Source organism: Passer domesticus, chromosome 11 (assembly GCF_036417665.1).
Source record: "Passer domesticus isolate bPasDom1 chromosome 11, bPasDom1.hap1, whole genome shotgun sequence".
NCBI lineage: Eukaryota > Metazoa > Chordata > Aves > Passeriformes > Passeridae > Passer > Passer domesticus.
In genome coordinates, this window is record NC_087484.1 from 17,177,561 (window position 1) to 17,194,862 (window position 17,302).

The 17,302-nt window shown below is 41.8% G+C and overlaps 1 protein-coding gene across 29 annotated transcripts in view; it reads left to right on the plus strand.

Annotated features, from left to right (window-relative positions):
• Nucleotides 1-17,302, plus strand: part of PAX3 (paired box 3) — a 73,389-nt gene that overhangs the window by 42,432 nt on the left and 13,655 nt on the right. For 13 of the 29 annotated variants that reach the window (XM_064385997.1, XM_064386009.1, XM_064386011.1 and 10 more), the window contains one exon: nucleotides 7,424-7,629. In XM_064385997.1, the coding sequence (XP_064242067.1) occupies nucleotides 7,424-7,629 (206 nt within the window). Of the gene's footprint in view, nucleotides 1-7,088; nucleotides 7,298-7,423; nucleotides 7,630-12,941; nucleotides 13,122-16,114; nucleotides 16,379-17,302 lie in introns of those variants that run through there. The other 16 variants (XM_064386023.1, XM_064386014.1, XM_064386015.1 and 13 more) reach the window with 9 other exon arrangements.

Genomic DNA, 17,302 nt, shown 5'->3' on the forward strand with positions numbered 1-17,302 from the left:
CGAGGAAGTCTTGGCTTCGTGGGGAAAACTGTAGCAACTTAAATTTTATTTAGTCATTAAACCTGAGCTAACCCTTATATAAATACCAACTTCTGAAACTGCAGGGAAACCTCCCACAGGCTACATGACTTTTACCAAATCACAGTATTTGTTTGGCTTTTTTTTTTTTTTTTTGATACTACGCATACATGCATATGTACTCCCTGGACATAGGATCTAAGTACTAACTGCAGTTCCATTATATTTAGTTTTCAATATAAGTAACAAGAATGAAAAATAATGTCAATAATGTTAATGAGAATAATGATAATAATGGCAATAATAGTAAAAATAATAGTAATCCCCCAATGTAAATTTACAGCAGTGAAAGTTGGGATCAGACCCACATGCAAAGCTGGTAAGTACTTTAGCGTTACTTGTATCAACAAAGCAAATCTCTTTTTGGCAAAGGAGGTGGGGGAATAAGAAGAGATTTTTGTAGTTGTATTTGCAGTTTCCTTTTCCCTTCCTTTCACTCTAGAAATTCTTTATCCTTTCATGCACAGTTGAGAATTAGCCATTTATTCTTAGTGCTGGCGATGCAGTCTTTGATATTTAAAATGGAATGTGTTCCTTTTTGATGCTCTGTGATTTTGAATGAAGTACATGCTAGCAGATTAATGGTGCAGAACAGTTAGACACTGTGCATTTTTTTTGCTTTTCCATATTATTTCATCATTGCAAAAAAATATATTTTTAAAAAAGAAGAGCCTGTGAATTGTCTATTGTTTATGCAGTGAAATTGTTTTCACAGTGTTGTCATTCTCTTCTAAGTTGAAATCATTGAATAGCTATGAGCTGTCACATTTTTTGTCACTTATAACTGCATCAAGCTGTGCTGACAAAATGTCCCTGCATAACTGTTAATATGCATTGTCATTTTAAGCATGAAACAGTTTAGCTAATGATTTATCTCTTATAATGCAGCACTTGGGGCAGCTGTATGATTTGTCTCTTTAGCAAGTCAAGTAATTTCTTTAACAAAATGTTAAGCACAGATGGGCCATAGGCTGTCAGTTAACCATTATTGTGCATGCATCTGCTTGCCTTCAATGCACTGTTTTATGTATTCAGCCACTTACTTAGGCACAGTTCTCTGAAAAGCGGAACCTACTCTGATTGGCAAATAAAATGTTCATTTGTCTCTTCTTCCTATTGTTTTGTTTTGGTAACACATGTCAGCAGCTCAATTACCCAGTTCATTAACAGCTCCCAGTGGACATGATGGCCAACCCATGATAAGGAGGGCGATTGTGGCACATATGGTCAATAATAGCCTGTCTCTTGGTAATTGTAAATAAAAGTCACTGTTGGCCTTTTCCTTTTACTGCAGCTACTGTTTTCCTTTTCACTTTGCCGTACAAAGCACATTTCTCTATGTGAATCAGCCCAAACAAAATAAAAATACCATCCATTTTTCTCGAGAAGATCACTTTTATCACTGCTGTGGTAGTTCAGCTTAGAGCTCACAGGATATAGGCTTGCTCTTTTCCAATTCCAGCAACGGATTAATTGTCTTATTAACGAGTTTACTTAAGTAGCAACATATTTCCTCAACATTTCTCTCATTCTCTCACTGCAGACTTTTTTAAAGTGCTTGTGGAGTTAAAGTCATTTACAATTTTTTTTTGTAAGTATGCCCTTTACAAATAGCAGCGGTTTTCAAAGGAGTAATTGAAGTGTGACTTAATCCCTGTTAGATGAGCGATATTCCTGTCTAGAACAGAGGCTTTCTTTTTGGTTTCATTTCTCCTTCTTTGATATATCATAGTCAAAGTGCCAGTAGAATTAGTTAAAAGCAATTTTACTACTTGTGGGTATTTCACATTGTGTCAGGTACTCTACTACTTTCTAGCAAGATTGATAATTTCTTTATATATTTGCTGATTCCTAAATTTTCACTTTTAATAGGAAAAAAAAGCATGTAGCAGCATTAGCATGTTTTATCATAAACCCATCTGAGAAATCTTTTGTGGCTTCTTGTTTCATTCTGTGTTTGTTGAAATCTGATTTAATTTTTCCTCTCAAAGAAAAGGAGTCCAGTTGATAACAAGTTTTGGGCTGTGACTTAATAGGGTGAAATTTAGGGTGTCCAAATCTCCCTTCTGTCCTCCTCCCCCACGGACTTTGAAGCCCAGAAAATTAATGTTGAATTGGGTAAAATTGCAGCTCTGAGTATCAGTAAACTTGCCCAAAAGTGCTTTGGGGGGAGAACCTAAACTTTAGGGGTGCTGTTCTCTTCCTTGAAGCATGCTTTATCTTAGATAAACACCGCTTCAGTTGTGTTTAAAGAGCTCACAGGTGGCTGTGGGGTGACTCGGGACCCCTGAGCTCGTCCCCTGCTGCCTGCCATATTCATAACTAATCTGTAGTCTCCTCCCCAGGCTGCAGGCACTCGGGGAGTTGTTGAGTGTCAGAGTTTATTTGTCCTGGTTTGATTAGCACAGACCTGGCAGGGCGTATTTTCTTTTTAATGGCTCCTTGCTGTGACAGGGAGGTTTTGGGAGGAGGAGGAGGAGAGGGGGGAGCCTGGCGTCATGTTTCCCCAGGCAAACACAGAAAAATGAAGGGCTGATGTGCTGGGAGGGAGAGAGGTGCTCTAGAGTCTTCATTATATTTTGTACGGATATAAGAGCTTGCCCCTAAACAGGACTGCTGAGAGGGAAGGAGAGAGAGGTGCTGCTAGCACGAAATAAGGATGCTGTTTTATTTTCCTGTGGACTTTATTTTGAGGAAGAAAAGGATGCTTGGTGTGTTTCTATCTTGTCGACTGTTAAAAACCAGCTGCTGAAAGCCTACCCCAACACAAACAAGGATCCAGGCAGGAATGCCCTACTGGCCACCTACTGCTGCTCCTGGCCATCATGGGGAGCCAGCACCAGAGGTGTGTTTGGGGAACTCCTCGGGTGCCTGTGACACCCCCATCCTGAGGCAGTTCTGCCGCTCTCCCTCCCTTTCCTCCTTAATTCCCCCTCAGTGTGACGGAGAGCTGCTTGAGCCCCTCACCTCTGGTGGAGGAGGCAGTGTTGGAGGGACGCCTCCAGGTGCGGAGGTTTGGGGAGGGGGAGCTGGATTAACCCCTGCTGTGCATCCCCTTCACCCGGCTGCCCTCCCCAGCCCCCCGGCCCACCGCCCCCGCCTCCACGGCAGCCGCCTTTGTGCCTCCTGCATCCTGCCAGGCAGGTGTCAGAGCCCTGAATGCGGGCAAAGGCCCCGCTGATGGATACCACAGATGGAGCGTGGAAATCGGCCCAATAGGCCTCAGCCACAGGCCATTTCTTAGGACCCAACAAAAGCCTCCAAATAAGTCAACAAAAATCCCAAAGATCACAAAGAGAAAGTGTCATTTGTCATTTGCTGTGGGTTTGTGTGGGGGTGGCGGCCCTGCTGCACTCCCCTTGCCTGCACCCGAGCAAACATGAGGAGGTCACTCGCCTCGCCTCGGCCCTCATGGCTGTGGGGATCAGACGGGCCCTGGCAGCCACTGCCACCATGGTGAGCCCCGGGGCTGGCAGGGGGGACACCCCAGTGAGCCCCGGGGCTGGCAGGGGGGACACCCCAGTGAGCCCCGGGGCTGGCAGGGGGGACACCCCAGTGAGCCCTGGGGCTGGCAAAGGGGACACCCCAGTGAGCCCTGGGGCTGGCAAAGGGGACACCCCAGCGAGCCCCAGGCTGGCAGTGAACACCCCAGTGAGCCCCAGGGCTGGCAGAGTGAACACAACAGTGAGCCCCAGGGTTGGCAGAGTGAACACCCCAATAAGCCCCAGAGCTGGCAGAGTGAACAACCCAGTGAGCCCCAGGGCTGGCAGTGAACACAACAGTGAGCCCCAGGGCTGGCAGAGTGAACACAACAGTGAGCCCCAGGGTTGGCAGAGTGAACACCCCAATAAGCCCCAGAGCTGGCAGAGTGAACAACCCAGTGAGCCCCAGGGCTGGCAGTGAACACCCCAGTGTGCAGTGGCACAAGGGGGAGACTCTGTGAAATTAATCTGAAATAAAGAACTGAGAAGATGGATGTGTGTGGCAGGTAGATAGTTAATAAACAGCAACCAAACCCTTCCCTGGCCTTTGCTATTTTAAATTTTTTTTCATTTGCCTTATTTTAGTGAGATCTCCAGCTAGACAGAATTCATTCTGGCTGTTGCACTAGGAGGAAAAGACTGTGTAATATGTTATTTAAAAATGTTACAGGGTGTGAAGAGCTGTGAGAGAGCTTCTGCTTCCCTGGGTCACAGAACGATAACCTCTCCATGATAACCCCTCTGCCTGCCTCTGTCAGGTGCACTGTGTTGCAGCCCTAATGCATGGGCTTTAAATGGTTGTCATGTTATTGTTATTTAATTATTCAAATGAAATGTCTTGCTGGGAGGAAGAACAGCCCACAGAATGACCTCTTGTGTGTCATTTTGTTGTTCGGTTTTTGCCCCATGTGTCTATTTACAGTGTTTGGAAAAGGGATGGTTGCAGAGCTCCAGGTGACCGAGTGCCTGTGACATTGGGCAGTGGGGTTGTGCATTTGTGGCGATAATCGGCATGCAGCATTTCCTTAGGCCACCAGATAGGTCATGAGCAGTTAAGGGACAAATAATTTCTCTTTAATGCTGTAATTTCTTTTTAAATTACTGTTCGTGACTCAGCAACTGGTAGTGCTGTTGGCTGCCTCTCCCATTTTGAGCTGTATAGTAAGAGGGGTTCCAGTGATACCAAGGAGCCCAGCCAGGCGATCTCCCAGGGCAGTGAGTCTCCTTCTATTTATGACTTGAGGGTTGGAAAATCAGGATCAGACACACATAAAGGTTAGTGATATGCATATTTTGTGTCTGTGGAGATGGATGTAGAAATAACCGAGCTAAAATCTCACCAGCTTTGCCAGTGCTGAATAATATATTTGCATATCATGGAAGTCAGTAGAACTGTTAGTGAGATACTGCTTAGAGAGAGGGCAATGCACTGTGACTATTGAACATATATAAAATATATATTGCTTGTCTAAAGGCTGAGGTGTATCCAATTTTTGTGCTTAGCCAGTACTCTGACCCTTCTCACCTATACCAAAATCTAATAATGGTATTTTAATAGGAAAAAATAAGAATAAAGGTGTCTTTGATGATGGTGATATTCAAGAATACTTTGTAAGAAATGAAAACAGTACAGTTTGTAGTACAGACATGTAGCTATCCTTTGAGATTATATTTGTCTGACTTTCATATCACACAGCAAATAAGACAGAAGGAGCCAATGTTTTCAATAAAGCTGTACATAGCAGCCCGGCCTGCCAAAAGGTAATGCCAATGAAAGCAGACAGATATAAAACTAGTTTCATGTGATATACATTTTCTCTCTACTTTAATTTTATTACTTTCTCTTTAAATTCTTGCCCTTGATTACACATATTGTGCCAGATTCTTAGATACTATAGAGTTGGTTTTTTAAATTGGTTTACCTTTGTACTTTTTCTATGCTGCTTAATGAAATATAAAGTGAAAATGAAATGGAGTCAGGGTTTTAGTTCTACATTCTTTTGCAGAAAGGAATGAGAACATAGGGAAACATGTCAAGATTTTGCTAAGTCTTTATAAAACATTTTTAAAAGATAATGATATGTCTCCTGATACTTCCCACTCAGTTGGTGAGGGAATTCACTTCAAGAATTTAACAGTAAATATCCCCTTTAAATCGCACAGTTTAAGCTGGCTTTTTATAGGCAAATATAGATGTGTGTAGAGGTTGTACTCATACATGTAAGAGCATTCAAAGTGTTCCTGCTATCTTCCTGACAACTTCCTTTTCTTTTAACTCATTGTACACAATTAAAGGCAGCTTTTGTCAGAGCAGTTGTCTCCAAAAGGGACATTTCTGAGCTCTGTATGGAAATATATTCAGATCTCACCACAGCAGGTAAGGGCAGAGTGCAGTGGTAGCCAGTGTGACCCTGGCAGTGTGGCTGCTGTGCTCTCCTCCAGCCTAGCCTGGGCAGTAAGAGTGGTTCTGCTTAAGGTGGGTGATTTGTATCTGAGAGTGACATTGGGGAACTATATTTAAAATAGCCTATATTTCTTTTTGCTCTTGAATGACAGTGTGAAGCCATCCTGCAGGGTTGTAACTTGGCATTTGCTGAGGAATGCAGGTGTCACTTGGGACTCTAGCTGAGAAGATTTGGGATTTGTCACTAATTCAGACAATGTATGATGTTAATTTTGGGATACTCTGTATTGCCTGTTTAATAAGGGCTGAACTTGAAGTGTTTAGGGTGGGATGTTGTGGTGATACTCCTTTGTTCTAGAGAACAATATTTTCAAGAATAAGAACCTCTTAGTCCAGTCTTGGGACAAAACTTCACTGCAAGTAAGAGACTCTGGGAGTTGAGGTTTGTTCAGTATATTGATGCTGAGACCCACAGGAGTTTCTCCTTATGTCTGTGTTTGCTGGGTCGAAGATATTGATGCTGTCTGGAAAATGAAGACACCTTTCACAAAAGAGCCACTGGTGTAGCAGTAATTGTTCTTTTTTGTGTGTGAGTGTGCAGAAATTAATAAGCTTTTCAGCTGAATTGTCTGAAAAAGCACTTTGTGTTTCTCATGCTCTAAGTAAACAGATTAGCTGTATTTATTAGCTCAAACAGCTTGAGTGAAATTGGAAATGTAACATAGCTAGAAATGAACGTGGCGGGGGGTTTTTGCTGGAGCTTGAGAAACAGTTTGCTTCCAAATAAATTACATTAAAAGGATTAAATATTAAATCAATGTCTATATCAATAATTTCTTTGGCATTGTTGAAGTAGTAGCAGCAATGCTTGTATTTCCATTGAACAAGCAGTTTCAGCATCGCTGGGGAGTGTCTGCCCTCTTTAGGTGGTTTCCCTTGAACACTCAGGCAAGAAGGAATGCTGGTTGCCTGGACAGCAGCTGGTGCAAGTGAAGACTGGCTTTGAAAGTCTACTTTTTTGGTTCATTACCGTTTACTGGAGAAAATGAATGTGGTTGGGTACTGGAAGAGGTTCTGCTGCCTTCACAGTTGTAGCTCTGGGTTCAGTGTAGCTGGAGTTCACTTGGTGGCCAGGGGAAACAAGCAGTGCTGCTGGGATCTGTCTGGCCCTGTCTGTGACATCACTATCTGCATGTCTGTGAAGTCCAGAACGAGTTTCCATATTGATTTCTCTATAAACTGCTGATTGCAAGAGTTGGTAGCCCCTTCCTGGGTCATGGTCATGCTGAATGTGGTTTGTTTTTTGCTGACTTTTCTTAAGTTCTCACTCAGGGTTTGTGAGGGGCCTTTGGTCCAAGACAGCCTCCATATGAAAGGATGTCATTGGTTGAGTCAATATTTTGCTGTTCTTTCTCCTTAGCTAAAGCTAATTTTGCCTTTCTTTTTTTCCTTTTTTGAGCATCAGCACCTCAGTCTGATGAAGGCTCTGACATTGATTCTGAACCAGATTTACCATTAAAAAGAAAGCAGCGTCGCAGCAGGACAACCTTCACAGCAGAGCAACTGGAAGAGCTGGAAAGAGCTTTTGAGAGGACACACTACCCTGACATTTACACCAGGGAAGAACTTGCACAAAGAGCTAAGCTCACAGAGGCTCGTGTCCAGGTATGTATAATACAAGCTGCCTAATGAAAGGAGTTTCCTTTTCTGTTAGCATGTGAGTCCTTTTATATTTCTACATGATCCTGCTCTGGAGTAGAAGGAAAATGTAAGATAACATTGTTTACATCTGTAGAGTTTTGCATCTGTATATGGACATTGTTTTTACAACTGTTTAAGAGAACTGCTTTGAAAAAACTTTTGTGTCTTCCCATTAATTGTTCCGTACTTACCATGAATATAGTACAGAATCTTTGAAGAAGAAAGTCTGGTATCCCCATTTGTTTGCTTTATGCACTTGACAGCACTCTGCATGTAACAGCTCAGCTGTTGGGCCAGTTTATAGTTACCTAACTGGTTTCATCTGTTGTTGTCTGGGTTTTCCAGGCATTAAAAAAGGAGAAAAAAACATTTTTTAAATGAAAATGTGTCTACAGAGCCATGCAAGTGAGGAAGGTGGCTGGTGCAGTATCTACAGTTCACTTTTGGGTTAGATTTTGAAGTTGACTTGACATAAATTCTGTAATATGTCTTTTATACCCACTCTTAATTCAAAAGAAAATAAGTGCTCAAATAACTTCTAGGCCTTCACAGCCTCATGTAGATCTGGGCTGTCTAAAACAAGCTAATGTACCAGAGCAGTAACATGGAGTTGATTTAAATTTTTTTTAAAAAGCACGAGCCTGGATTTTTAGCTGTCTAAACCTAGGAAAATAGCAGCTAAATTGACCTGGAATAAACTGCACCTCAGAGTTCATGTTTTGATTAGGACTTCTCCTGTTTAATATCAAAGAAACACATGCTTGAAAAGTTTAATACTGCAGGCAGAATCTTCTGCTACTCTTTCACCACTTGACATGTATGAAATGCTGGGAAAAGTATGCCCCTTTTAAATCAGTCTGAGTTGCAAGTTTTACTAACTAATGTGTGGTTGGGTGACAAGCAAAATGTTGAAGCATGTGATCTAACAAAGGAAATGAGTGGTGACTTGTGGTCTGACCAAGGATACAGGTGAATTTGGTTTCTTTGGTAAAACTCTTATTATGGTTTGACCTTTGAAACTCAGCCTGGGGCATCCAGACTGTGCAAACTGAAATAAGCAATACAAAACACCTCTCTGACTTTTGAAGACAATCACACCTATTGCAGCATGGCTGTATTATTGAGTGTCTGTCTTGAAAGGCTCAGACTTTTTACCTGCTAAATGTTTTTGCAGAAGACTTCACGCCACATTTCTTGTAAGTGTTTATTATGACTCTGGGAGAAAATCAGATGTGCGGATGAATTTGTCTGGAAGGCAAACTCAGCTGTGCATGACTTTTCTTAACATGTTTACTAAGTGAAATGCTTGCAAAACAGCTCCATAGATAGACTTAGGCCAGGTAAGACCAGATCAAGCCCCAGGAATCATTTGCACACAAACATAACAAAGATAACTTGCTTCACAAGTGTTGTTAGCAAGACAAATGGGATCTTGGAGATGATGTTTTGGTCTATGTTAGCTTCAGTGGAAAAATACGATAAAATGAAAAAGACCTTGTTCATGTTTTTCTAAATCAATGACCCACAGCTAGAAGAAAAGCAGAACTCTCATTAACATAACAGCTGTCTTAATGTGGCTTTAACCCTGTGACTTTTTGCATTCCTCATGGCTTCCTTGGTTCCCTCGAGACGCATCCTGTCTCACACCACTCGTATGATCTACAGCCTCACGAATTCCCCAGTACCTCTGACATGGATATTTTACCTAACCCAGCATGGAAGAGAGTTCCCAGTCAATCAATGATTAAAATACCAGAACAAAACCTTTCTGGATTAAAGATGAGCTGGGGTTGAAGTAACCAGCCTGTGGGCAGTTTCCTAGTGCACTCCATCTGTCTGGTACACTTGAAGGCTGGCAGAATGATTTAGCAGTGGATTAAGGGATACAGGATTTGCCTTATCAGCATTCAGCACCTCTCTATAGCTCCTTAAAATAGCCACGTATTATGAGCATGAAATAAAAGACAACCTGTGAAAAGAAAATAACCCTAAGAGACTTGAGGCTGAGAGGGCTGGATAGCCATACTGAAGTAGCATTCAAGCTTTCTTAGTCACACTTCTTTTTTGGTAACATTATGATAGAGATCAGAGATACCAAATTTTATATGGATATATACACAAAGGTCTCTTTGACTGCTTCCCAATAAAGCATTATCTAAAAGAGCTGGCTCTTGCAGCCTGAATTCAACTAAGTCCAGAAATTTATTTATTTATTTCCTGTGGAACTGGAAGGTCCAATTCTGTACAGTAGTTTTATATTGCCTGGGCAGTTATTTAGTTGGTTACAACTGGATCAACCTTGCTATTCCCTCAGTCCCTCTGTGCAGTACTTGCATCTCATGTTTGGTTTTTTCTACTCTGCCACCCTGTGCTTCCCCTTTCCTTCTGTTCCCTGAGGCTGTCTATTACTCTGGTGAAAGGAAGAATCTTACACCACTGAACCATGGTTTTCCTCACTCTCCCACTGCTGAAGGATAACCAAATGCATGTTTCTAACCTGGTTACTTGGAGGTGGGGAAAAAACTTGCCTCTGGTCTGGGATCAAGCGTGGAACATGTCAGCCCCTAAGGGGAATTTTTTGAGAGCTACAAGCAACTGAAAACAGACTTTACACTGTGAGTGTTATTTGTGTACCTAATCATGGGAACAGGAAAGGCTTTTGGGGAAAGAAGTGTTCCAACAAACTCCACATTGTAAGAGTCACGAGATGTGTAACTGTAATCATGGCAAATATTTCAACACTGGGTGTAATAACGAGTTAAAGTGCTCCCTCCAATTCCTCCTGCAGCACTTTCCACTCAAGGTCCGTTGAGTTTTTTCCCCCAATGTTTGAACCTAGATGTAATATGGAGCCAGGACAACCTCTTCTGCTGCCTCTTAAGGCACTTGCTCTCCTCTGTAGATGCAGAAGGAAGAGGAGACTTCGTTGGTCTTGTGAGATTATCAGATAAAATTCAGAAAGATAAGCACAGTTCCAAAGGAGGACCTTTCCTTTAAAAACAAACAAAAATAGTGATACTCTGGGAATGTGAAGTTAAAGATTTGCAGTTTTTGAGTAAAAATTGCAACTCTGCAGTAGTTTACCTGTCCAATTTAAAACCTCATTGAAACCATTGCTGTGTTGCAGTGCAGGTCCTTAAGGTCTGTGGCCTGCTTTTACTGACAATCTGAAGGCAAGTTTGGAAAGTGAATTTATCTCCAGTGTAGATCAAAGGGTCTTTCTGAGCTGCAGAGCTGTGGAGTTATGGTTTCTGTAAGAAATGGTGCATCAGGAATGAAGTGGGTAGTATCTTTTCTGGCCACCTTTGATTCCCACAGCAGGCTTGTTTTTAGACCTGGATGAACTGGGCACGCTTTGGCAGGAGCTTGGGCCTGTTTTGGATTGATGGTGGGGAGTGTTTACGTCAATCTTTTGGCAAAGGATTTTTAAATAAGGTTCAGGTTTGTCCTGTGGCTGGCCAGGAACCTGCCTTGGCCAACGGGGGCTGGCCGTGCAGGCAAATCTTTTGGGGCTCTGTGTTGATGGCAGGCATCCCAAATTGCCAGAGATGTGGGGCATGGGCTTGTGTATTGGACCATGTTAAGGAGTGCCCCAGCTGTATGGATCCTTGGGGCAGGAGGCCCTGCTGTGAGAAGCAGCTGGCACATGGCCTCCCTGTTTAATTCCAAAATGCAATAGGAAAAATTTGTTTGGATTCTTTTTCATCCATGAATAATGGTGAAAAAGAAGGGCAAGTCAGGAAGAATTCTGAATCATGACTATTTCCCACCCTGAAGAGTTTCTTCTCAGTTTTAAACTGATTTGCTTGAAGAAATTAAAAAAAAAAAAAAAGAAAAAAAGTTGTTTATCAACAGAGCATGTCTGAAAATTTAGGCACATCTCTCCAGGCTACTAGCATGGAATTGAATGTTCCCATGTCAAACTTGTAATCATCTTGTAAGCTATTGTAAAAACCTTATTATAACCTCAACAAATAAGTCCCAAGAGCTCAGATGTCTTGAGTAGCTAGAAGAAAACTTATTGAAAAAAATGTATTTTAAGTGTTGTGCTTGGATGTTATTTTCTTTGCTTCACTGTGGTACAGGGAGGGAAAGAGTTTGGAGAGGAGTAAGGGGAAAGGTGAGAGAAGTTATGACTCTTGAGCTAGTAGTAAAGTTTAAAGGCTCTCAAGTCCAATTTCTCAGCTTTAGTAGTATTTTTTTCAGTAGAAAACAGTGAAAAGCACTCTCTGAGAAATCACTGGGGAGGGGGAATCTGTGCCAAAAAAAGTCTTAATTTGCTTTCAGCTCCTCTGAAATGGTTTGAGCATATACACTGAACTGCCCAGTCCTATGGGAAGATAGGGCAAAGGAATGCAGGATGGATTCAAGAACACTCAAGACTCACTTTCATCAGATCTTTAGTTATTCCTGATGTGGTTTATGGAGAATTTCTGATGCCTTTTCTTGAGACTGAATCTCTTGCATCATAAAAAGGCTAAAGAAAGAAAATGCTGTGTGCATCCAGCAGTAGATAACCCTGTAATTGGAGGTCCCCCCTCCTTGTAAAGGGGAAATTCTTATGGGTAAATTAACCAACTGCATTCATATGCAGGCCCAAGAGGACATTTTTAAATATAAAGGAAAAGAGGGATGTGATTTTGATTGTCTCTTTCTGGTCTCTGCTGCCTAAGGGCTCTAATTAGTGTCACTTTAACTTATAAATACACAGCTCAATTTGCTTATTACTCAATAATTTTCAGAACTATTCAGCTGCAGATTTTTAGAAGTATTTTTGTAGGAATGAGTCAAAGTTTTCTCAAAGAAACCTAAGAGATTGGAGTATGTTGGATCACACTGGGGGGTGGTTGAAAGTCCCTATTCTCTTTGGCACAGGCTAGTGACTTTCTGATCTGTGGTTTTTTTTTTGTTTTGTTTTATTTTGTGTGTAGTGTGTTGGGTTTAATTTGAACTTTCTTTGCTTTTGAGTTTCTTTTTTTGTGCAGTTCACATTTTTTGATTTTTTTTTTGTTCTTTTTTTTTTGTTGTTGTTGTTTTGGGGTTTTGTTTGATTTATTTTTCCCTTTTATTCCCACCTCCCTCCCTCCCTCCCCCCTGTATGTTTTCAAAGAACTCTGGTTTCTAGCACACTGATAACTGGCAATATCCTAAACAGCATCACTTCCCATGCCGATAAAGAGCAGGCTTCAGCAAGCAGAGAACACTTAGCATTGTGACATTCCCTCTGGTGGCCATGGCAGGCTGCTCTCAGCAGGCTTTGTGATGCTGTGGGGGACATGGTGTGCATCTGTATGCAGTGGACCTTATCCCTGTGAGGCTGGGGCTGTGCAGATGTCACAGTCAAGCTTATTTTTCAACTAGTTGTGCTAAAAAAGCAATTATTTTTCTACTCTTTATTCATCCTGTGGTTGCTTCCTGGCAGTGCTCTCCCTGCAACTCTTAGTACTGATACCCTGGTGAGCCAGGATGGAAAATCACCCTACTGAAAAAAAAAAAAAAAAAAAAGAAGGGAGGATAAAAAACTTATTTCCTGGGCACACCTTAAAAGGGCTGCTGAAGTAAGTGGGGTCTGGCATCTGTAGGGACTGCAGGAGCAGACCCTGAAGGTGTCTGTAGCAGTTGTAGCCATGTTTTGCAAAGGTAACAGAGTCAGCTCTGCCTGGGCTGGTGGAGCTCAGCTTTATTTGCAGTTTCCTTCTTCAGCCTCCCCTCTTTCCAGGGCACCCCTGCTGCTTCTGGCACAGCCCACATTCTTTCCCTGGTGGAACATCCGCCGAGGACTCTGGCTTCCAGGATGGTCAGACTTTGTTCTGAACATATGAATTTTGTGGGAAGGGAGAGGTGGGGAATAGTAGGTTGGGGGAGCCAGTTACCATGAAAAATATAATGAGGAAAAACTGAACCAAGTCCTCCCTCCCCCCATCTAGAATCCATCTAAAATTAGAAGTGCCATTAACAATACATCAGTCTCTCGACTTTTGTGTTTCTGGCACTCATGCTTGCAATGGTCAGGACTTTGTATAACAAAATATCCATGGGTTTTTTGCAACATTCACATCTTGAATGTTTTTCCCTGTTGAATCAGAGATCTTTTTGCCTTAAAAGCACATACAGCACTCTGTGTTTATGATCAGACTGTCGAAATGTCAAGGCTAATTACACTAGTGTGTTCCCAAGTGAATAAATGCATCTTCTAAAGAATATCCTGTTGAGATCAACAAAATAAGATATTGGCATGATCACTTGCAAACTGCTTTAAGAAAAAATGATAATAAGAGGCAGGATCCAAATATCAGGAAATAGAGATGGAAGAAACCTATTAGTTCACCTTATCTATCTGCATTGGTGCAAAATACAGTTTTTATGTTCTGTTGCAGAGTGATTTCTTTTTTGGTCAGTCCAGTCCCAGGTGCTTAAAAAACTGGAGCCTCCAGTACTGAAAGTGCTACTTTCCCCCTGTTTTGTTCTGTATTTCATCCTATTCAGTTCTGTTTTCAAGCCATAAATGTTGGCCAGACATTTGGACTCAAGTTTGTTTCCAAATCATCTGGATCATTTACATTCCATCTTTGAAAGTGACACAGGAACCGAGGAGTCCAAGCCTCACTACGGTGAGTGTGACTTGGCTTCTGTGCAGACAGTTTCTGAATGCTTGGGTCCCTCAGCCAAGACATGTTTCCTCTGTCCATTTTTAGATAGTTTAGACTTTGATTTCTGTTGTGCCCACTGCAGGGTGGCACTTTCTCACAGGATGACACTCGGGATCTCCTCCAGGGGCTGCTTTGTACTGGCAGCATCCCTGCAGCCAGGTGATGATTGTGCCTCTCAAAAGGAGATTTTGGGAGAACAGGAGCATCCTGCTAGATTTCAAAAGGCCACTCATAAGATGAGAATTTTGTCATGTTGGTGGAAGTTGAAATCTGTTGCACATAAGGGGACACTGTATTTAAATCATATTGGAAATGTATAAACAAAAGAAAATATTCCCCCAGGTTTTTACAATATGTTTCTAAGCAGGCACACTGGCTTGTGGTGACTGGATTTATTTTTAAGTCTTGGCTTGAGATTAGCAAAGTTTTTTCAAGATTTCTTTAGTGGTAGTATTGTACATGGATTTTTCATGATACATGAGGATTTAAGAAATGAAAAAAAATCTAAATTCTTGAAATAGATCAAGGTAACTGACTGTAGTCTAAGGGAAATATTACGATTAAACCCCCCATTAATTTCAGTTAAAATTACATCTTCTGAATAGGTTCTGAACTCAACATTCGTAATTCTGTTCAAGCTTCTGAATAAATCTTGGGATTTGACTAATTTTAATAAGCATTGCATAAAATGTAAATAAAATATTTAGGTTTCAGTTATTTAGTTTTTAGTAACTTTTTCTTGATTTGGTGGCTTTTGTATTTTTGTTTTCTTATGTGCCTCTACCATTCTGTAGTGATGAACTTGTGTGGTATTAGTGGCAATAAGGCTTCCTCTGCAGGTTTGAACTTGTTCAAGGGCTTTTGGTGAATTAATTTTGGACTAACTCAGGTGCCATCTGCCTTCCTGCCACCGAGGAAAGCAAGAGGCCAGTGCCAGAGGACAGTGCCAGTGCCATGGGACATGGGTGCCCATCAAGTAGCACTCATTTGGCACATCCCAATCACACAGGACTGAGGTGACAATACACATCCTTGTTTCTGCACCCCTGCAGAGTCCCACTCAGTATAATGGGGCTCCAGGTGGCTACAAAGCTCTGTGCAAGGATGTCCCTTGTGTGGCTGCTGCAGACTTTTTGATACTGTTGAGTGTGTTCCTTTCAGAGATGTCTAATATGTAGCTGCAGTTGTGGAAAAAATGCAAGTCTACAAAATAAGCCAAAAATCTGTCCGTAAATAAAAAAATAAAACTTGTTATTTATGTAAATTGTTTACTACTGAATTAAAGTTTGGGATTTGACTGATTTTAATAAAGATCTGGAACTTGAAGCAAATGTTTATCTGTAGAGAAAATGAAACCTCATTACCTCACTTTCCTCAGTGAAATCCATTCATGTAGCCGAGTTCTTCTGTTCATGTTCCCAAAACACTTGGAGATCATGAGATAACCCTCTTGACCTGAAGAAGAGAGAGTGTCAAGGCAAAAAGCCACAGTTAATGATCTGGGTCAGCTCATTACAACAAGCGTTTGCTGTTCCCTGGTCACTCTTTGACCTCCATTATCCTTCCTAAGTGTTCTTTGGATCTTTAGCAAGGTCCCTCTCTTGCTCTACAGGCTGAGTTTAGACCTATCCTCAACTACTGCTCATTGCAGGTTTTGCATCTCCACCCCAGTGCCTTGTCCTTGCCAGCTGCTTTCAGAAATGGTTCATATTGCGACAGAGGGGGTTAATATGTACAGCGAACAACAAGAGAGGGATTTGTGACAGAGAACAGAGGCTCCACCTATCCCTCTGTCCTAGATCTTAAACTGGAGTGGGAGTGGATAATTGAGGAGTAGACGTTGCAGCCAAAGAAGAAGGCAGCTGTGTGAACTGAGCATCCCATTCTGAAAAGAGGATGAAGTCAGAACAAACTGCATCGTGACAGATGGCCTATGGCAGAAACCAGATGGCCCAGTGAGTCCCACCACTCCTGTCATGAAATAGCAAGCAGAGGAGAAGCTCACAGTGCAGCCCAAAATGTTGTTATCCTCTGGTGTGAGGGCCACTCATGGTTTGTAAAAGGTGTTACATTTAGAATCCCAGTCTGTGATGCCTGATTCATAATCCAGCTTGTTGGAAGGGTTACAGATCTGAGCCCCATCTTCTACCAACACTTCTATATATGGCTCATCAGCTAACGTGCCTCAGTGGCTTTCAGGCCAGGCTGCCTTACAGGCTGTACAGATCTACTTTATCAGCTATTAACACTCAGTTGAGGGCTTATCTAATTAATTGTATCTATAGATGAGCACCACAGCTGCTTCAGGGTGTAGGATTATGAGCAACTGTCTCATACAAATGTGTGCAGTCTCTATTACCTGAACCAACCTGAACCAAGAATTCTTTCCCTCAGTGCTCCACCATGGAGCTGAGAGCTGTAATCAGGAGCCTGCTCTGACCCCACAACAAGGCAATGTGCCTCACCCTTCTCCAGGCACTCCTGCATTCCTTGCCCTTCCAATTTGTGATGTGTGGAATTGTTATAATATCAAAATTAACAAATGTGTTTTGCAACTCCTAATATATCTGCATTTGTGATGTCTTGCCTCTTTGTATCTTGGATGTAGTAAGAACCATCCAAGACTTGGAAAGCTTAAAACACAAACTGAGACTGATGTGAAGAAAAGCAGATTTATAGCTAAAATGTCCCACAAATCCAAACCCCATCTGGTTGGTGTGCTGTCCTGGGAACAGATTTCAAAGGGGTTCTGAAATGCTAATCTAGTACTGAAGTTCTGACCTACTGTTTTGTACATATGTGAACACATGAAAACTTGCTGGGAGGGATTTGTGTATTTTGTACAGAGGGCTTGTATTTTTCTAATTAAAACCTTGAAGTTCTGTTGGTCATTAGGGCAATATAGTATCCCAATGTAAAAGTACATGTACCTTCTAACAGTGTATTAAGTGATGCCACTTACTTGTCAGCAAATTAAAGACAATACA